The 23,203-nt window shown below is 35.0% G+C and overlaps 1 protein-coding gene across 2 annotated transcripts; it reads right to left on the bottom strand.

Moving 5' to 3' along the window:
• Window positions 1–1,430: 1,430 nt before the first annotated feature.
• LOC129264631 (GTP-binding protein 2-like) lies at window positions 1,431–21,613 on the bottom strand. 2 transcript variants are annotated; one of them, XR_010294151.1, is made up of 12 exons: window positions 21,531–21,613; window positions 17,838–18,022; window positions 17,025–17,136; window positions 15,079–15,276; window positions 12,911–13,097; window positions 9,771–9,987; window positions 8,488–8,623; window positions 7,948–8,006; window positions 7,162–7,330; window positions 6,190–6,351; window positions 4,468–5,309; window positions 1,431–4,413 (listed from the first exon to the last, which is right to left on the bottom strand). XR_010294151.1 is itself a non-coding variant. In XM_054902538.2 (11 exons), the coding sequence occupies exons 2-11, from the start codon at window positions 17,969–17,971 to the stop codon at window positions 5,151–5,153; spliced, it is 1,533 nt and encodes a 510-aa protein (XP_054758513.1). In that variant the 5' UTR covers window positions 17,972–18,022; window positions 21,531–21,613; the 3' UTR covers window positions 1,431–5,150. The 2 variants fall into 2 exon arrangements, 1 of the variants encoding a protein (XP_054758513.1); XM_054902538.2 differs by having other exon boundaries at window positions 1,431–5,309.
• Window positions 21,614–23,203: the final 1,590 nt, after the last annotated feature.

Genomic DNA, 23,203 nt, shown 5'->3' with positions numbered 1-23,203 from the left:
GATTATTTCTTTTTCTTCTATTTTCTATTCTAATTCTAACTTCTTTTATACGCTTTCCCTTCCATTTCGCCACCTTCTTTTCATTTTTTAATTGTTTCATTTTTTCCAAGTTTTTTTCTTCTCTTATTATTTCTTTTCTCTCTACATCTTTTCGACTTTCCCTCTACTTTCTAAGTTCTGATCTTACCGATCCCATGCAGTAACACTGTATCTTATTCAATAAAGAAGTTTTCTTCTCTCTTTCCCGAAGTTAATTTTGGGCACTTTCTCTGTTCTTCTGCTTTCGTTTCAATCATAGTCAGTTGTATTTTGAGTGAATACTACATTCAGTAAATATATATTATATATATATATTTATGTTAGAAAAAGATAATTAGGTAAACTTTCGTTTTTCGATACCCCTATTTTTTTTCAGCTAGTTCACCAATAAGCTGTACGTTCTTCCATTCTTGGTCTTCTCTATGATATTTGGTCATTACTCAAAGTTCCTTCTCTTTTCCTATGTTAGGCCTGTGTCTATATAAGTCTATATGATCACATTTTTAATATCTTTCCCATTTTATTATTATCATTCTTTACTGTTCTACTCTTCTCAGATTTCCTACTTTTATTTTTGTTTTAAATTCTTTCTTTCTGACATTTTTCTTTGAGCTTTCCTATCCTTCATTTAATGAACTTTCTTCATCCATGTCTATCATTTTTAAGTGTTATCGCAACCACCATTGTAAATATAAGCTATATTTTGTATGGTCGGTCATAGCCTGGTTTGTAATATATTTCCATATGCATTACCTTAATTCTTAGATTTATCTCTCGAGAAGGGTATTTTTGCAAAATTTTATGGACAATTACATATAGGTTTAACATTTCAAGTTCATATAATTTGAAGAAGTATGCTGCCCCCTTCCTTATTTGTACATTCAATCCGTATCACCATCTTTCAATTCACCACTATAGACATGATGACCAGTTAAAATTGATATTCATTTATAATCAATTATTCTTTCCTTCTCTTACTTAAAAATCTTTCATTTTCATCATGTAACTTTGTTTCATTCTTTCCCCCATCTTCCTCTATCAACTTCTTCCCTTCCTTTGATTTTTTCTCTCTCCCATCCCCCTCTCTCTCCTATTCTCTATCTCCCCCTCATTATTTTTCTCTTTCTCTCTCCCTTAGATTCACTACTTCTTTCATTCTTTCTTCCTTACTCCATCCCTTTCTTTCTATTCTTCCTTAATTTACACCGTAATATTAAAAGAAAAATCTGATCAAATGCATATGAATCTATACTGCAATGCATGGGATAGACAAATTAGGAACAGCTAGGGGATGGAGGGCTTTGAGGGAGAAAATACAAACAGCAAAGAGCAAGTGGAGGGACTGTCAATTTAAGAAGGAAACAATAAAAATCGCACTTAAAACCCAAATATGATTTTTCTAAAAAGTTTAATCCTAACTTGTTAACATTTGTCTTTTGTATTATTTGATTATATTGAACATTTAGAAATCCAACATACCAACTTCTGTCATCAGAAGTTATAGCATTTTATTTTTTAAATTTTCACAATAGACCATATGATTATTTAACAAACCATTCAGTGAGCCATAGCATAAAGCCATAACTACAACTGAAGCCTTCTTATAAAACAGTTGACTATTTTCATAATAAATTATGAACATTACTTGGATATAAATAAGGTGAAATCTACATGTTTCATTAGAAGGCGAATACAGATATCCACAACATTTTAATTAACTACAAGGAGATGACATTATTTTCTGGATTATAATTGACATTTTAGAAATCTAAATCACATGTACATTAATGAAAATTTCTGTCAACATTCATTAAATTACACAGAAAATGGATTAGAGTAATTTCAATCTTAAACACATCTTGTAAACATTGCCATAAATTACTCCAGGTTTTATTAATGAATATCAATTATTTTTCCCTCATTTTATTTTTGCCTGCATTCATACAATGGTAGTAGTAAAGTCTAAACATGGACCTAATGTAGGTGCACGGCGTTATTGATATATGTATGAATTGTTCATGTAATATTGGCATGTTAATCATGTCATACATCAATATTTATCATTAAAATGGGTGACAGACTTCAAATGTAAAAAAAATCCTGTCTGATAAGAAGCCTGGCAAGTTAAGACAAAAATATGATTGAAAAGACAACATGAGGAAAATCTCTAACTAGGTCATTGAGATAAGATACAAAACAAAGCAACAAGCTCAACAAGTTAAAATAATAAATAAACCAAAGCTGTTACATTCACACTAACAACAATCAATAAAAAAAAAAAGTATTGAAGCACACATGGATGTAACAAAATATATACTCTCCTAATACTCAAATGAATTCCTAATTGAAAAAAAATATAAAGTCAACCAAATCGTCTGGTAGGTACGTTAAGTGGTGGGATAACGACTCTGAAAACAGTAAGGTAAATACACATATTTCTATAAATGTGTATTTATAACCATCATGAATGTCATATTACCCAAGAACTCATAACAGTGTTCTCTTATTATCACCATTACCTTTACTAAAACCTTTACAATTTGTTAAAAAGTGGAGCATTGAGCTCTAGTGGTTGACTCAAGGCTTTAAAACAGAGGGTCATGAATCTGAATCCCAACCATGGCGTAATTTCCTTTGGGCAAGGAACTGATTAACATCATGCTATACTCAACCCAGATGAGGTAAGGATTAATTTCTTTAATGCACCAAGGGCCTCTACGCAGCTGTTGGCTAAAGCTGGGGTAATATCTAGTCAACTAGAAAATTTGCCTCTTATAAATGCCTTACATTACTATTATTAAAATGTACGGAAAATGAAATAAGTACATAATAAGTTGCCCTCAATCCCACCCCATTCATATTAGTTTATTAAACAATTTTCTTTCTCCCAAGACCCGCTTTTTGAAAAATCTAAAATTATTATCATTGTTATTTTTTTTACATTATTAATATCACTACTATTATACAAATAAACCATGCTTTTCCAAGAACACAGAAAGCTACTGATCTTAGTGGAACAAACATACTCAAACTACACAATCACAAGTTAATTTCCTCAGTAAATGATGACTATTGCATGACTGATCAACAGTTAAAAGACATTTTTGGCATTGGCTCGATATGCAAACTTCAAATTGGCAACCAAATAAATATGAGTGGTAGAGGATACTTCTTATAAAGTGTGACATGCACTTTTCAGTCTGACCAGGGTATTCAGATATGATGCAATAAAATTCAGCAACATACAGCAGAAACATTCAGCAGTATTTAAAGTGAAACCCGTTAATGAGATATGTAAATAAAATAAATTTCCATAAGCCAACAACACACTTATTCATCATGCAACGGATGATGCTGGAAAGTTGAGCGTATCATAGGTCTTACAACAACCATTGGCTAGTCTACCCTCTCAAACTAATTTTCAACTTCATTTGACTGAAAAACACATGCCACCAGAAAGTATGATCTACCAATACAGTCTTGCCACTGCAAGCCTATGTCACACACAAATTTATAGAGAGCTCCCAATATTTACATAAAGTTATAAAATGAACTCTATTTTGTACACTATTTACAGGACTATCTAGGAAGGAAATGTACACAGCTATAAGATAATCTACATTATAAACAGACAGCAGTGACAGCACATATAGGTAAAAAGAAGACAGGGAGAACATTTTGAATTTGAATTTGCATTAGCAATTAATGAACAAATTTTGCTTTTAACAGATCAGAAGATAAAGCTTAGCAATGATTCTGCTTCCAGTATTTTGCAACAAATGATCCAAAGATAACTGCTCTTGTAACAGTACCTTTTATCACAAATCCTCCAATTCCATGATAATCTTTTTCTTCAGCCATTTCAAATGACACAATTTAAGTAGTGGAAGAACATAGCTTGTATCCTGATATCAATAGCAAGTTTTATGAAACGAGGCCCCGCTCTTAGAGCACTAGTAAAGGGTGCAACTGCAATGAAACACCTTTTTTTTTTATAAACCATTGAGGTACAATTGTTGCTGAAGTAATCGTCACCCACAAAGATGCTTTACAATCATTAAAATTCAGTACCGTAAAAATATATAATAGATGCATAAAACTATATACAATGCTAAAACTACAAGGATGGTACAACAACAAGACTACAGCTTAAAAAAATATTTGCAACAGGCAAGATAACATTTCATTGGAAGTAGATGAATGTCATCAGTAAAATACTTGGGATAGGTGTCACAAATTTTGAAATTTATCTTAAATCTGAATTTGCAAAAATCCCCAAAGAAATAAATGTACATTGTTACTGCCAATTGGCTGACAATGAGCCATTCGTATTGAAGGCAAACACCATGTATCTTTCGTGGGCAAGTGTTGGTCCTGAAAAGGACCACCCAATCCTTTTCAGGACCAACACTTGCCCAAGTAAGGTACCTACTACACAATGAAAATGAATGAAGAAATATCAGTTCTTCAAACTCATTTCAGGCTTTTTGTTTAAATAGATAGGCCCCCATGGATAAGAAGTACTGGGATTCTCTGTTTGACTAGAAGGATCTTTGACTTGGTTCCACAAAGTTGTACTTTGCATTCCTTATCACTCTGTTACTAGGAATAAAGTGGAAAAAATTCACATTTTGGGACTTACAGATTCTCCTTAAAACTTGGAGTGGACATTGGGAATTGCTAAAAATCCAAGTTTGAGAATATACCACTGAAAAATGATATCAGCAACATGGGATACAATATTCTTACATACAATCGATGATACTCACCTCTTGACAATTGATTTTTAAGGGAGGTGTAAGTATTATGTGTTTTGTGACTTACCCAGTAAAAGAAAAAATATACCTTTAATAAACTACCCAATAACATGCATTCTACAAGCGTATTCTGACCAAAATAAAGATAGGCTATATACTGCATCTTACTAAGAATTGCAGTGTGAATTTAAGTCCATTTTGCTCTGAATGAAACACCATTTCTTTTCATACTCACGTAAGCTGCAAGACATTATAACTGATTATTCTTGATCAATGGCATATTATGCATCATGCTTATGATTAACATGATTATTTCTAATCTTCACAGCTATGGATTGCATTGAGAAAAACTCTTTATCTTTCTACAGCTGATAGAGAAAAGACTTTGGTGACTTGTCCAAGACCTTTGGCAGTTCCTTCCCTGAAGAGGATCCTTGCACCCTCTCGGATGTACTCAGGCTGCCGGACGAAGCGGAACTTAACCAGCGCCTGCTCGTTGATTTTTACACACTCCTGTGAACAATCAAATATTATAGAGTGAAGGTGAAAAAAATCAATCCCAAATTTTAGTCAAAAGCATTACTTTACTGCCTAAATATTTAAACTGGTTTTATTTATTACATTGGAGGAGATATAATAAATAATTCATTTCTCTGTTGATATCCTCTTTATATATTTTTTTATTTACTTATTTATATATATATATATATATATATATATATATATATATTTTTTTTTTTTTTTTGGGGGGGGGGGCTTGATGTGGATTAAACCATTAGCTACATAAACCATTAGCCATATATGAGAAAAGCGCTCTCACGAAATAAGATATCATTGGTGGGGTGTTACAACCTCAAATATCATATTTAGGGGAACATGTTTGTTTTTGTTTTAATGACTACATTATCTATCAAGTAATGTTCTGTCCGATCCCAGCACTCTATTACCTTCCCTAGGGTGAAATATTTTCTTGCTAGTAGACTTTTATTTATCTGTATAAGTCAACCATTATAGCATTGTATACTGTAATTACGTTTTTAATTACTTGCTTTGTAATTCACTCCTTTGTAAAAAGACCCCTCCTACATGTACTGCTGGTCAATATTAATGTTTGAATGTATATACCAATAAATACATAAAATAAGTAAGAGGAAATCACTATAACCAAGTTAAAAACTCATACTAGCTTTTTTTTTAAATACAAGATGTCATCTTCCCAGCAGTAATGTGCTAAAGCATCATTCATTTCAATAATCAATCGCCTTTTCGTTAATAAAGGAACTTTGCGCACATTTTCAAGATGACAAGGTACTTTATTGCAGTGCCCAACACTTTGACACTTTATCCTGATAGCACTTCATTTTCAGTGAAGAAGAAGGGCTTAAAATATTACCTTGTCCATGTCACATATAATAGCATTCTGGCAGACGTTTCCTATATGGACAGTAGCTTGGTATCCCCGACTGACGGAGGTAGTGTGGTATAAGATGCAGATATCAGCTTCAAATTCATAGCAAGGTGTTGGCTTTAGCTTCTCACTCACTAGGACCATCCCCTACGGATCAAAGGAAAATAATCTCATTGTAAACAGAAAGTAAAGAAATATCACAATGATAATATGACAGCTACTTCAATGTTTCTTGATGTTTACTCAACTTCATATTTTTTTTTAATGTTGAGTATCCTACAAGTTTACAACTAGTTTATTTTTCATTCTTTCTCTTACCTCCGCCTTTTCTTTTTGTTGAAATCTCTACTTCTTTTGTGTACCTACCATTCTCTTTTGTGTCCCTTTTTCTCATAGTTTATCTCTTCCTTTATATATTTCTATTATCTGCTGGTATATTCATATTGAAAATTAACTCTGTAAAAATTTTTGCAATCAGCCTTTTGATGTTATTGGATTTTCATTATAATAAATTCCATCCATCCATCCATCTTTCTAAGTAACAACTTGTTCTACTAAGTGGTTGATATTAAATCTGCTAACCTATTTCTTTTATCTTTAATTATGGAAGCTTAAAAAAGGTTGTTGAAATTCGGCAGGTTGAGTTGTTTGGGACAAGAATACTTGATGAAGTGTTCAAACTTAGAGAGTAAATCTGTTTAAGCAAGGTAACAAGTATTGAAACTCTGCAAGTCGACTTGTCAATGTCAACAATTCATTATGTTGTTTTTAACATTGAAACTAAATATTTTAACTTGAAACTGATTGTAATTTTACTGCAATTGATTTTACACATGCATTTAGTTCAAAACACTGACTAGGAACCAAGCAGAAGTGTTCTTTCATATTTGCTATTCATCGCTAAGCTTTGTGTTACGGGACCCAGGTCATGTTTGAGATAATGAGAGGGGAATATACCTTCCTAACTGGCATTTCCATCTCTCCGAGAGCCAGAGTGGCCGCTTGACCAGCCCTGACCACCCTGCTAGCTGACCGGTTCCTGTGTATACTCTGAATGGTCACTTTGCTGAAGGTTCCTTCCTCACTCGGTCCCAGTAACAGTGCATCATCTTCCTTGATGACACCCCTGTCGGAACAAAAAATACAGGTTTTCAAAAGGTTTGATATCTGCTCTTTAAGTTAATATATCAATCACATAAAGTCGTCCAGAAATAACAAAGGTCTGTTTCTTTGAAATAATGCTTTGTTTCCATAATTTCACTAAACAAAATGTGTTTTCACAGATCATCATCAAGAAAACAGAGTGAAGAGGAAGTCTGACAGCTATCCTGTAAGACATCTTTTTATAGTAAAACTAAAGGAATTCAAGCATTACTTCAAACAAACAGAACTTTTATTTCTTGACTATTTTCTGTGATTGGGGTATCAAATTAAAGAGCAGATATAGAATTATTTGAGCGTATGATTTTCTTTTTGAAATTCAGATACCACCTGCCAAGTGACTTTTTGGTATCCTTTCTTCAAATTATTTTTGCTTACTCATACATGAATGGGGAATCATATGACTTATACTATGCGAATGAGGAGATTCCAAGTTTTATAATAATAGGCCATTTGTCTGTTGTATTTGTGAATAAGTTATGATATATCAGCAATAATTCTCTGTTTCATTTTTCTGGGCCGCACCACATAGACATGCATGGATGAAATGAAAACCATTCATCAAATATTTGATTAACTCACCTGTATAATGTACCTCCTACTACTCTCCCAACATTAGGAACACTGTACACCTCATCCACCTTTGGGAATAAAAAAAGACAAATAGTAAATAAAAGTACATAAGTTTTAGTACAAAATTGGCAATTCAACTTGAAAGTTCCTTGTCATAAATTCAAGTTCCATATATGGAATGTTCAAGGCTTGGGATGTTGCATAATTTAAATACATTTCAGGCTTTTGTTTTGTTTCCCTCTAGTAGTTTTCCACAAAGAGTCATGTATTATAGGAACCTGTTCATAAGAAATACATCTCTTGTCTCCCTTTTAATTAATATCACATGATAGGTAATCTTAATATACAAGTTTCAATGATATACACTGCTATTGTAGAGTATTTCATTTGCAATATTTACATCAGATAATTAGAAAAACAGAAAGAGTTGAGTTTGATGAAACTCAGGAAAATAACTTTGGGATTTATTATTGGCACTCCATATATCAGTCTTTCATAAAGTCCTGTATTACTTTGAGAACAGATCCATGAAACACCATGTGGACATACCTGGTATTCTGTGAGTTCCTGTGTTAGTTTTTCCTGTTCCATGGACGTGTTGGCAGGAGACAAAACATAAAGGAATTTCTTCAGCATCTCCATGTTGGCTCCTGTGACACTGGACACACAGAAGATAGGGCATATGCTACGAGAGACAGAGGAAGGAAGAATTTGATTAAATTTGATTATATAATTTGAATTGCAGGAGTATGTATGATAGTCAATAAAATTATCCCAACTTTGGTGAGCTCATTCCGATTTCATGTGACAATGCTCAGAATGTATTTTCATTGTTCAAACATGATGAGACAACTCAGACAAGCCCCCAATTCCCAACTAACATCAATTGCAGACAAACTCATGACATCATAATGATTACATGTATGACATCATGAGTCTTGCTGAATGATGGTACGAGTTTGACCATGCAACTTTGGTCACATAATTTTGCGGTAACTTTTTCAAAATAATTTCAATAGTTCACAGCCTTTTGGCATTGCGACAAAAACAATGTCTTTTATCTCCGCAAATTTTTTCTTTGCATCATAGACCATTTACTTTATAAGCAGAAATATTGCCAAGCCTCGTTGTGCCTTGTCTCACTGAGCCATTACATCACATATAGCACTTGAATGTGCAGTTGATAGTTTTGATTATTAATCCAATAATTTATGAATAAACCTGAGCATTATGTGGAGTATATATTTCATAATGGAGAGAAAGAAATTTTCTGATAAAAGCAAGAATACTGAAGCAACAATGCCATAAAACTCATTGACCCTCACTATAGGCTTTGTCAGGTAGGTACAGAGAGAAATGACTCTACCATTTGAGGCAATTAGTGGAATATACAGTGCACTAAAAATCTTCTTTCTTCCTGGGTGATGGACAACACCTGTTTGTCGCTGAGCTGTTAAAAACTTGTGTATCAAAATTTTCAAAAATTTAAGGCAGTTCAGAAAAGGCTTATTTTTAATAGAAAAATAGCGATAATGGCAACCTTATATTGTCTGAAAACGGTTTCCTAATTCCTGTAGGGAACTCTTTCAAGGCAAAAGAATGTTGCTAACTTGCTACATATGTCCTTTCTCCAAATTAAAAGTTTTCTCAGCTAACCTAGAATTTTTTTAATTTTGAGAAACAAAGTTAAACAGCCCAGCAATGTGTTACTGAATATATACATGAATGGTATCAACTTCCCAAATGAAAGCTGATGATATTATTGCTTTAATTGACTTCTGTGCATAGATATTTCAAACAACTATAAATGGCACTGAAGAACTACAACATACTTGGAGTTGTTGAAGTTGATTGCCGCTGTGACAGCATCATCTTCATTGTTGACTTGGTAAGGGACCTTCTTGCAGCCAGGACCAGTCAATAGCCTGGTCAGCTGAGAGATTGTCCGCTGCCTGACCGATGGACAGCAGATGTCCATCTTGCTGACCACGATGAAGATGGGGACCTGGAGGGCCATGGCAAGTCCTATATGTTCCCTGGTTGTACCGGCTAGGAAGCAAGAGAATATCAGAATCAAGACTTACTATCAGGATGTGCTGTTGTATGTAGATGTATATCATTTTAAAAGGGTTCTTGAGTTTTTGAGGATTCAAAGGGAATTGATAATGATAATATTGTAAAGCAGTGTAGAGCACATATCACTAAACATGTTGCTAAAGCTGCCAAAATATTACCCTGACTTAGCTGGGCTAAACATTACAGTGTTCACAGTATACAAGGATCTCCTTCTTGCCAGTACCCAGTTACATCTGCTTGAAGGTGGCAAATTTAGATTAATATCTCACCAAAATAAATTTTGTGACAATGTGGGAATTGAACTGAGGTGAATACTAACAAGTCACAAGTTCGAAATGTTATTAATTTTTAATAATAAAAAAGTTACATGAAATAGAGCCAAGACATGACTTAGCCACCCTTTGGTCTGCTGATATTAGGGTGCCACTTCCCAATCCAAAGGAATAACCTCACTTGCATTTCTGGATTCAATATTAAAAGAACCATGACAAATGCTAGTGAAATTTTTAATGACAAGACATTGATATGTGAAAAAATGGTTAAAATTCCCTTCTATAGGTAATGTATAAATGTGTAAAGCCTTGAGGGAGAGGACAGATGGATTATGGGAAAACTAAAAGGCCAAGAGGAGAGAAATTCAGAAAGCGTTGAGGGAATCCCATCATGACTACATGAATTATGTCATTGGCAATAGCTTGAAAACATATGGTGAAAAGTTCTGGACATATGTGAAAAACCGTAGACAGGACTTTATCAGCATACCTACGCTGAAGTGGAATGAGACATCGTATTTTACAAATAACCAGAAAACTCAACAGACAGTTTTCATCTGTTTTCGAAAAGATGATGCAAACTAACTCCCCTGTCTAGGACGGAGCCCTTATACACCTATTGATGCCTTAGAAATAGGTCTTCAGGGAGTGGTGAAGCAGCTTAAACAACTCGAGGCAAATAAGGCAACAGGCCCTGATGAAATTCCATCCTCATGAATATTTCATTGCCACCTGGTATCCAACCACATGAAGGTTTTGAAAAGCTTGTGCCTTGCTTGAAGAAGACTCAAAACAAGAATTGTACTGCACCCGTGGAGGGGGATTTGATCCCAGCTTTCTATTACCAGAAAATGAAAAGGATTACTGGACATACGAGGGCTCCCTCACCACACCACCTTGCTAAAAGAGTCTCACTTTCATTCTCTTCAAAGACCCCATAGAAGTCACAGAACAGCAGCTTCAAGCACTTTGTAAGCTACAAGATCATGCTGATGTGGAAAGTCCAGAGGACCCTGGTAAACTGGTCAATAACTTCTGTCCACTATGTGATCTCAACGGATGAGTGGTCAGGGCTACCTTACAAGAGTAGATACAGTTTAGGAATATCATAATGGAGCTCAATATACCGTTATACTTTTAATGACCTTACAGATGGAGCTCTTTGTAATGCCTTTCTTACTTTCATCATGGTAACTGTTCATTTTTTGATTGGTTTCTACAGTTCACATTCAGAGCATAATGCATGCCATTTCTATCTCAAAAGAGCTAAAAATTTTTGGGTGCATAATTCCTTGTTTGTTTTTTCTACAAGTTTGTAAATTTGCTTACTGTTCATTTTGTGATTGCTATTTATGTCATGTTTGGAGCATAATGCATGCTATTACTATCTGAAAAATGATCATATCTTTTAGGTGCATAGTTCCTTGTTTGGTTTTGTTTCCTTCAGGTTTGTAAATTTAGTTACTGCTCATTTTGTGATTGCTTTCATCCCTTACTTGGTTTTGTTTTCTTTAAGTTTGTATTTTGTATTTATTTATTTATTTTATTTTATTCATTTATTATATTATTATTATTATTTTTTTTTTTTTTGGGGGGGGTATGTTTCCATGTAGTAGTACACAACAGCAAAGATTATAAATATATATGAGAGAATATAAAACTTGCAGTTTTGATATGACACAATATGAAGTTTTGTTTCATGCACTATACCATGCAATAACCCCCAGAAACCGTGCTCAATTTAGTCAGGTGAGAGTATTAATGGTTGTTGATTGAAAAGTAATCATAAAATTGTAAAGTAATGCTGGCGTTTAGATGAGAAGGTGAATTCAACGATAATTTAATATAATGCATTCAATATTGAAGTAATTGATGTGTAAATGAAATATGGCTGCAAACAGATGAGTAGTTTGTTTATTTATACATGGATGTTTTCTTATGATAAGTTTAGAATTAATGTTCAAAACATATTGGCCCTTTATATAACATCAGGAGTCCCAGCTATGCTGTAGAGTTAGCATCTCTTCACCTTCACAGATGTCTGGCTTGTTTTACTTGCACATCATATACACACACACTGTCACCATTACTTCTACCCTGGACAGCCGATGATATATCCTTTCAGGTGCAACAAATTTAAGATTTTTATGATTTCCATTTGGGTAAGTTGTCGTTTTGGTGCAAGAACGCCCTGGGCAAAACATTTTCATGCATGTATCGGTGCAGAAATGCCCTCTCAAGATGCACTTATGCATCCTGCCAAGGACGTTTCTGCAAGCATGTGATGCACAAAAGTGTGGTGTTAAGGGCATTCTTGCACCGACGTGACGAAGTTACTCATGCTTGACATTAACACCAAAAGTATTATACCAAAGTTGAAAGCAGGGATGGATCCATGATTTCCCAAAAGGAGGGAGGCACACATTTCAGAGGAAAAATTTGACAAGCAAAAAAAAAAAAAAAAAAAGTCCTCACTTTCAAAGGGGGGGGGGGGCACATTTTGGTTTTAATGGCATTTTACATTACAAATTTTAATTTTGCTTCTCAAAAGGGGGGGGGGCACGGGCTGGCTGTGCCCCCCCCCCCCCTTGATCTGCAAGTGGTTGAAAGTACAATATACTTACCGATTCCTGTGCTTGCACTGATCACAAGCATGGCAAAGTCAGGCGAGTATCCCATGAGACCAAAGATGGTCGTCTTGATGTATTTCTGATGTCCAGCAAGGTCTAGCAGTGTGATTAGCTTAGAGGCATTCTCACAGATTTCCTCTGCTGTTAAGCAACCTTGCTGAGAATCGCAATAGTTGATAACCTGTAATTTACAGGGAGATACAAAGATATTGTAGTAGTGAGGCTAGGTTGATACAGAAATTAAGCACAGAACACCAGCACAGTCTGTTAAGTATCTCGTAAGCAGGCACAAAAAGAAGAGGAATGGCTGAAGAAAGGTGAAATACAACTGTTAGCAAGAACAGATTTGTATTTTGTTTCGTTTGAAGTAACCCCTTTAGGAACTCGGCAGCTCAGCATTCCCCCGCATTAATGCCAAGTCCAAACGTCCAAGTTTTAACAGTCATAGTGGCCTTATGGACCACAGAAATTACTCTTTGAGTTTTTTAGTTACATCGGAGGTTATGGCTGAGCAGATATTTGAACCTGCAACTTCTCAATCATGAATCCAATGCTCTAACCACTAGACCACATTATTTCAAGACACCAAGAGTGAGTCCCTAAAAAAGAGATCCATAGACAAGTAAAAATCCAAATAAATTGCATAATATGAGGGTATCAATACACAAAATTGTACACTTTCAGTAAATCTTCAAGTCATTAAAAAAACATATGGTAGTGGGTTACACTCACATAATAACCTGAAGAAAAGGGATTAAGGAGGGCTACTCCCAGCAGATTAAAATCACACATTCATTCACACAATACAATTAAGGTAAATAAGTACTTAGAAGGGGGGGGGGCTGGGATTTTGGGTTTGCAATTCTCGCTACCCCAAATAGGAACAAACATCTCATAATGCGCGAGACGAGATAATTTTCACTCCGTCGGGTCGTCATCACCACTTCCGGTTCAGAGTCATGCTCGCGCGAGGTTCGCGATACTGAGTCCACCACGCTGAAATCGATGCCAATCAGCGTAATATGTACAGATTATAATACTTTTTATCTAATTTGGTCAGTTTTGATTCCATTTGAATTATAAATAAAAAATATATTTCACATGAAAATGTGAAAGAGAAGGTTGTGATCACGAACTTTCCGAGCGAAAGCCACGTTGTGTTGTTGTGCATGACGGCACTGTTGATCTGAATGGCAAAACAGTGCATTGGACTTCCGATCAGGAAATTGTAATACCGAAAAGCTATCCCATAATGCAATGCGCGTTACAGGGATTTTCCCGGATCTCGGCGAAATCGCTATTTGGGGTAGCGAGAATTATAATGAAAGCAGGTATCAGCTGACTGCAGTTTAAGAACTCCAGTACAGGGTAATCAGGCCACTGTTACATAATATCCTTTTGTCAACACATATGGCCTTGGAGTGCTACAACTGTGTTTGTAAACACTTCTCAAGGTAACTTTGTCAGTAAGTTACATTTTAGTGATCACACTAAAGCTATATTGTAAAGTTTCATGTGGAATTAACATCATAATTTTATGTAACAAACAACTAGTATGAAAAAGACAGAAATAGAATTACCAAGGTTTAAATTCAATAAAAAAAAAATGTATTTTCCACGATTGCATTTCTAATTTGAAAAGAATTGATCATATAATACAATTTTAATTGTATCTCCCATTAAAAACCCCATATAGAAGAAAAGGAGAATGTATACACAATAGAGGGTAATTTCCTGGTGACTAATAAATCGAGTAATCTCATAAACCTCATTAAAAGCATTTTATGATTAATTTTGAATTTCATCACTCTTTTTCTCGTTTGGATTGGAATACCCTTCGAGAAATGTTAATACTATTCAGTACAATTTCATATCATATCGTGGCTGGGCTGATAAAACCTTGTATCTCAAAATTAAAAGAAAATTTAGGTCGGCTTAGAAAAGGCTGTATTTCAAAATTATAGCAATGGTGGCAGTCTCATATTGTCTGAAAACAGTCTCCTGATACCTTTGCAGAAATCTCTCAAGGCAAAAGAAGGTTGCTACCCATGTTATAACTCTAGAATATAGCTTATTCTGAGCAGTCACCAAGATATTCAAACTTTGAGATACAGGATTTATCAGCCCACCAACCACATAAATATCTGAAGGAAAATACATACCTTTCCTCTGCTATTGAATCCTAGTATCTCATGGCTAATACTTGATGTCCTTCCCGACTGGATTTCATGTAGATGGCGGAAGAGATTCAGTCGTGCCCTCCCCCTGCCATTGTCCAGCTCACCCTGTGTCAAGACCCCAAGGAGAGTGCTTTTCCCTGCTTCCACATTACCTAGTACTGCTATCCTAAGATCTATGAACTATGCAAGGCAAAAACAGGGAGATGATTTTCACAATATCGACCAAACATTTCAGCTGTGTTTTTTTTTAGTATCACTATGAGGTCATTGAAAAAAGTGGGCCTAATCTTTTCAAGTGTACATTTTAGTATTACATGAATATACTAGATTCAACAATGGTATTTAATACATTCATATGGCAATCAAAAGGCTGATATTTGGAGTGTCTACACGACATTCTCAAACACAATACATTAGAAATACCATCTTAAAGCTGAAAACATCCTCTCTCAGTAGGAATATTGAGCTGAAAATTCATTTCTGGTGACCTTTTCATGGGGGCTACCATGCCTTAACACATTGTCACCAGCAATCACCTACTTAGGGCAGAGGGATAAAAAGCATTATTAGGGTCTTAGGGAAAAGAGCACTTTCCATGAAAACCATCAAAAACTTTTGTGGAAAAAAAGTAATAACAAGTGGAACGCCTCTGGCAGTCTCGCCTGCATTACGCGATTTAATATAGCAGCAGTGCTAACTTTGAAAACTACTATAAAATAATCATTCACAAAAACACCATTCATATAATGACATAATACCACGTTAATTGACCATAGATGACATATGAACGGTGACTTAAGACTTGTCAACTACACCCATCTCCACATTTCATTCACTCTATCCATAAACTTTCAAAGTTATGATGGCAATTCAACAATTACCCCAACATGGCCTAAGTTTATTGACCTTAACTGACCTTTGACCTTGGTTTTGTGACCTGAAACTCACAGGGGATGTTCAGTGATACTTGATTACTCTTATATCCAAGTTTTATGAACTAGATCCATAAACCTTCAGAGTTAGGATGGTAATTTAACAAAGACCCCCAACACGGCCAAAGTTCATTGACCTTAAATGACCATTGACCATGGTCATGTGACCTGAAACTCGCACAGGATATTCAGTGGTACTTGATTAACCTAATGTCCAAGTTTCATGAACTACATCCATAAATTTTCAAAGTTATGAAGGTAATTCAACAAATACCCCCAACTTGGCCAAAGTTCATTGACCCTAAATGACCTTTGACCTTGGTCATGTGACCTGAAACTCAGGAAGGATGTTCACTAATACTTGATTAACCTTATGTCCAAGTTTCATGAACTAGATCCATAAATTTTCAAATGTATGATAGTAATTCAACAAATACCCCCAACTTGACCAAAGTTCATTGACCCTAAATGACCTTTGACCTTGGTCATGTGACCTGAAACTCGAGCAGGATGTTCACTAATACTTGATTAACCTTATGCCCAAGTTTCATGAACTAGGTCCATATACTTTCTAAGTTATGATGTCATTTCAAAAACTTAACCTTCGGTTAAGATTTTGAAAATAATTCTCCCAACATGGTCTAAGTTCATTGACCCTAAATGACCTTTGACCTTAGTCATGTGACCTGAAACTCAGGCAGGATGTTCAGTAATACTTGATTAACCTTATGTCCAAGTTTCATGAACTAGGTCCATATACTTTTTAAGTTATGATGTCATTTCAAAAACTTAACCTTAGGTTAAGATTTGATGTTGACGCCGCCGCCGCCGTCGGAAAAGTGGCGCCTATAGTCTCGCTCTGCTATGCAGGCGAGACAAAAACTCATAAAATTTTACAACTCTATGGTGCCTATTCATCCGGGTGGAGAGTGGCAAACAGATTTCTGCCTACTTGAAAGACATTAGGATTTGAAGGATGAATTAAAGCAATGTTACCTGTTGGTCATCAGGTACTCTCCTCACAAGTACTTCACAGGCTTTCTTCCCAGTGTTTTCTCCTTCACAATCTACACATCGCTCTCTCAGGATTGTCGTTGTAGCTCCAAGTCTTAAGTAAAGCACAATGAAAGAGACAAGTCAAATTAGGGAAAGAGCCCAAGAGGACACAAGTTTCTATAATTGAGGTACATAGCTTTCAAAAGGTTTAAGATCAATTTCCTCAAATTTGCAACAATCTTTAATTGTCTCCTACACAAATATCACTCTACCACACTTCAGATTTCTCTTTCAACTTCTGGATGCCATGGTATTGAGGGTATTCAGTGAAGCCTCCAGCTCTTCTGGGGGAAGACCAGCTAGCTACACTGTCCTCTACAGGGACACCCCAATTCTGCTCCATGCCACAACTATATCCAGGTTCAAAGACTGTATTGTAAACATATTCGACTATCTTGGAAGATTATAGAAAGATTGGTATATCATATTTTCAAGATTATCATTTCTAAAGATGAAAAAAACGTTAATTATTGCTCAATTTGTTATTTATCTAAATTATATAAAAAGTATATTTCAAAAGGGAAACATATGCAAATTCTTTAAGGGTTGAATTAGAGCTTACTATGATTGTTTATTTAGAAAGCCTATGTAAACAAAAAAGCAAGTTTGGAAATTGTAGAAAAATATGATATTAAAAAAATCATTGCATTGTTAATTGAGTTTCATTATTTTCAATTGTTTGTATGTGTTCTTGTGAATAAATACCTCGATTTGAGGATAACAGAAAAAAAAACCTCCAAGAAGCTTTAATACCTGGCTGCCATTCTGTTGAGAGTATTCAGTGATGCCTCCAGCTCTTCTTGGGAGAGACCTGCTAGCATCCCATTGTCTTCGACACCAATCTCATAGATAGCCTCTCCTTGCCCCTCCCTCAGCCTCCATTTCATCTGGCTCACTAGGTGCTCAAAGCGACTACTGGATGGATTCACCAGCTTCAACTAAACACAAAATAAGATAAGCACAAAGTACAGTCAACAGTATAAGTGTAATCATTTTTTCTAAGCATAACATAACAAAAAGCAAATGACATAATAACATATGCATACATACATTCTAACAATCTAATTGAAATATATATATACCTGATGAATTTCTTTTTATTATCAAAATAGAAAAAAAATATATATATACATATATCAAAATATATACATTTTGAAATGTGAGAGACCATTATCTTAAGCTGAGAGCTCGAAATTGATAAAGGCCTCGCAAGGAAAGGGGAAAGAAAACCAGACAAACAGTGCAGTACTTTCATGAACTCATTACTATACATGATATTTTTTTTCATGTGATGCTTTTTCTTGAATATAAATGTAGACTAAAATAAAAAGATATTTTTAAAGTTCCATGTGAAAAAAAATACACAGCACACATGCTGATAATATCCTGAACAAGTTAACATTTTCTAACATGACATTGAAAACAAAACCATAAAGTAGCAAACATGTTTTAAAATGAAGACATTTTTTGTGATTCTACAGTTATGTACCCATTTAAACTACTTTTTCATAGCAATTTAGAAACTAATATTTTGATTTTGAAAACAATATTGGCACCTATGTGTATACATGTACATGCAAATCTATGTAGGTACAATAAAGAACTGATTGTATCAACTTTTTAATCACGGTTTGCACCATAGAGTTACATAAGTATGCTTAATCATATGATTTATTGTATTTTTATGTTACAGCAGGGTGGGAAATAATCTTTATTTCTGAGGGCTATCTTTTTTTTCAACATTGGGGCAATTGCAGATTTTTTATTTTATTTTTATTTATTCATTATTATTATTATTATTATTATTTTTTTTTTTTTTTTTTTGGGGGGGGTTATTTCTCTCATTTACATGGCTACCTTTTGGGGGTAACAAGCAATTATGCACTAAAAGCAAGTACCATTATTCTGCCATACAGTGTAGTTAGAATATTGATTTTCTAGAATATTGTTTGTGACAGGTCTCTTGGGCAACTCATCGTCACTCTCATTTATTTCCTATGATGTATTACAGGGGCATGAGAGACTAACAAATTAATAATTTAAATTATTCAAAAATAATTTGAATACTAAAAATCAAACATGATTTTTATTACACTGTGCACCTGAAAATCTGGTCTGGCCTTTTGCCACTATGCAAGGGGTGCTCAAAATTCATACTGTACACATACATGTCGTAGGCATTTATGGTAATAATTTTCTGGTGGGAATACTTTCTAAGACTACTGAACTATGCATGACATCTTTATTCTGCTTTAGATACATGCACAGCATCGCGGGATAGACTGTAGTGTTAGATATATGTGTCCACATGAAAATGAGAGACTTTGGAGTTTGGAGGACACATGTACATATTATACTTGCTTATAGTACTAATCACTTTTAATCGGATGTCTTGAACTCAAAGCACGCTAAAATAATGCAGCATTATTAGAAGAGAGGCTGTTGCGCACTTCTGCTTTTCAAGGAAACTCCAGGGTTGAACCAACTGCCTGAACATGCCCCCCCCCCCAAACAGCTGGTTGACCTTTGATTACAATTAGCACAACACCCTGGTAGGATGTCATACTGTAGCTATACAATTATAGATCACGTCATTGACATCTGACCCAAATGCCAGTTAAAGTCCTGTGGAGTCAGGCATCTCTGTTATGACTGTTGTGAACAATAATATAAACAAACTGTGGGGGGGGGGGGTTAAGCCTTTTGAGCTATACATTCCACAATATTCAACATAATGATAATTGTAACAATAACAATGAAAAAAATAAACAATAATAATTACTGAGGACGATGACGATAACAAGAGGAACGATACCCCTTGCCATTTTAGACAACTACAATATACATGCAGGTCATACATACATTAGCAAGAGTGTTTACGTTTAGACTTCACGACATTGAAATGTCAAATATTTTCAATTTCAATTCAATTTTGCTTCTGCTACATGTATAATCATAATGCAGGCTAGACAATACTATCAAGCAGAATTCAATTGCAGTAGAATATGTTTTGTGTAGCTAGCTGACACTGAAATGCAAGCTACAGGTAAGTTATGATTGTGATTTTTCAAGTCATAACAGTAATGAATCCTTGATACAGCTGCCAATAACACAGGAAGATAATACACCTAAGCCAGCAAGGCGTACAATCATACACAACTGTATACATGTGTATATTACACAACCCTATGACATGTGTCCAAATACCAGATGAGTCAACTATCTTTTGTTATCATCTTCAGTACAATAATAAACAAACCCTGGACATAGGAACCAACAACACCCATGACACACACACAATGAGCATTAACAGATGAAAACTAATTGAATTTGGGCTCTGTAACAGCCTCTGTTACATTTGTACATAATATAGTATTTAAAATACAGTTCCCAGATTCTGTTTTATTAAATGCAAATTAAACTCTTAATATTCTAAACACTTTTTGGACCATTTTCTTTACTACTACTACTACACGTACTGTATCTAATGGCAAACACAACAAAGGCAGTTGAAAATCTGTTGATAACAGACATGAAATAAAATACACATTGTCAACAGTTCTGTATTGCAAGACTTTAACTCTCTACACTGCTGGTAGATTTGGTCAGTTTTACTCTGATTCAAGGTTTTGTTTTACTAATTTTATTTTCTCTTAATATCAATTAACAATTTTTATTATATTTATTCACTTCATTATCTAATTTTTTTAATCACTTATTTATGTATTTACTTTAGTTATTCATTTTTATTTTACTTTATTTATTCATTTATTTATTTTTATTCATTTATTTTATTCATTCATTTATTTCATTTTTTATTTATTTCATTTATTTATTTTATTCATTTATTTATTATTATTATTATTCTTTTTTTTTTTTTTTTGGGGGGGGGGGGATTTCCATCCACACATGTAGTTTAAATTACCTTTCTGTTGCCTTTGAATTTCAGTGTAATGTTGTAAATTGAAGATTCCTATATTCCATAAAAATCAACAGTAGTGTAGAAGCCAAATGTTACTATTTACTAATTATATAAAGTGTATCTGTTTTCATCCTATTACATCATATTAAAAGCCAATCTTTAGTTTTGGTAAGTCCCCCCCCCCCCCAAAAAAAAGGGAATGCCACTCTTCTACTTAATTTACATTAATGCATGTGCCTCAAAACGGTTGTGGTATGAAGGATCATGTTCGATGAAACTCAATTATAGTTCACATTACTGATCTTTTACCTGAGCTGAAAACAGGCTTTAAAACAATCCTCATATTATCAATTCTCCTTTTTATTGACATTACATACATGTATGCTCAGACTGGATTCCCGATTTTATATTGCATCTACCTGGAAATCACACATTCTTAACAAACACTTCAGTGAAATAGTAACACAAACACGTGATTTACTATACATGGGTGTGACTTTTTTAAGTGTAGAGAAGAAACTCACCTTGTACTCAATGTTGCCTTCTGCAGCCTGAAATTAAAGACAAAGAGAAGAGAGTTGTGAGTGATTTTAAGTGTTACAAAGACTCTCAAATTCATCAAAGGTATTGATTGGTAATTTCATCATATCATATGAATGGCATTGTTGTTGATGATGCTTTGAAAAGCTGATGTTCTGTGCAACAATTGCTGCATATATCTTACCTCGCTGCTATGGATTAGATTCAAATCCATTATAAAAGTAGGAAAAAAAAACTTCATATATTACTGGATCTTGGAAACAAGTATAATTTGTTGCCTTCAATACAAAGCTTGCACATAAAAGAAACTAGCTATATTAAATGACATCATGTGAAAAAAAATGCAGCTGCCTTGAGGTGTCACTCAACTTACATTACACTTGTCACCAAGCTAGCTATACCAGTCATTGCGCCTACTACCTCTCAATCTTTTTCATTTTTATTGGAACCTGCAGCCAATGATGTTGCCGCGTTTCCCAACAAATGGAACAAGATATGGGCCAGCCGACCAATCAAAGGCATCCATTCGGCATCTTTTTGTCTCTATTGTCTGCTATAAGAGGATGCTTTTAACGTCATAGATCATGTGCCACGACTAATGCATTTTGCTTTCTGACGAAGATCTCTCGAACTTCGAACAAAAGTTTTGCGGGCCTTCTTCTGCAATCAATTTGACAGGTAATTTTACCTTTTCTCATGCCAATATTAGTGTTGAATGCTGATATGATTGTTAATGCAGAAATTTTGATCACTCTTGTTATGTTTTGATGTACCATTAAGTGAAAAATTTGATGAAAAATATGACGAGTTTGTCGCGGTTTGTCAGTTGGAGTGCAATGACAAGTGATAGCTATTGTTTTTCACGTGTATTACAATGGTCGATTTTCACGCGTGTGTGGTGATGAGTTGAACTGGTTTGAACTCTGATTGAATTATTGATTAGTTAATACTAGTAACAGTCTGTGGAGCCTAATCCAAATCCGGTGATTAAGTATTGAGTGTTAAGTGTGTGATGTATTAATATCTACCCGAGATCATTATTTGTGTCGAAGGCGTGTGTAGGTGATTGTCTTTATTTAGCTTGACTGTGAATTGACTGAGTAACGTTACTCGTTAGATCTACTCCTCTCAAGTATCATGCCTCTGGCTACCTCAAACGATGTTCGTGCAGGCTCCATTCCACTTCACTACCGCTACACGCTAGGTGGAGTGTAGACGTATGTAGCGGTAGTGAAGTGGAGTGGAGCCTACACGAACATCGCTTGAGGTAGCCTCTGGCTAACGTTAGTCTTGATGGTGGGGGAGGGGGGGGGGGGGACGTGTTGACTTATTAAGTTAAACCACCGGGGAGCACTCACATATATTGGTGGTACGGGGATGGGCCGCTTTGAATGAGCCCCCTTTTCAGTTCTCTAGATAATCAATGACAAAAGTTCTAATTAGATGCCGTCCAGCCCCGGTCGGAAGACCCCTAGGCATTACGAAACCTCTCAGTTCCCAGGCCTAGCCCTGCCAAAATTGTCCAGTGAGATCTGTATGCTCGCCTTCACAACCCCCTCCGCTTAACACCGTAAGCGCCCATACATGCATAGCACTAGTGTACCGCGATCCCGTTACGTAGACGCTGTTTTTCACGCTGCCTGGAATAGAGTAGATC

Source organism: Lytechinus pictus, chromosome 7 (genome assembly GCF_037042905.1).
Source record: "Lytechinus pictus isolate F3 Inbred chromosome 7, Lp3.0, whole genome shotgun sequence".
Taxonomy (NCBI): Eukaryota; Metazoa; Echinodermata; class Echinoidea; order Temnopleuroida; family Toxopneustidae; genus Lytechinus; species Lytechinus pictus.
The sequence above is the reverse complement of the archived record's forward strand: the minus strand, read 5'-3'. Positions and strand labels throughout refer to the sequence as shown.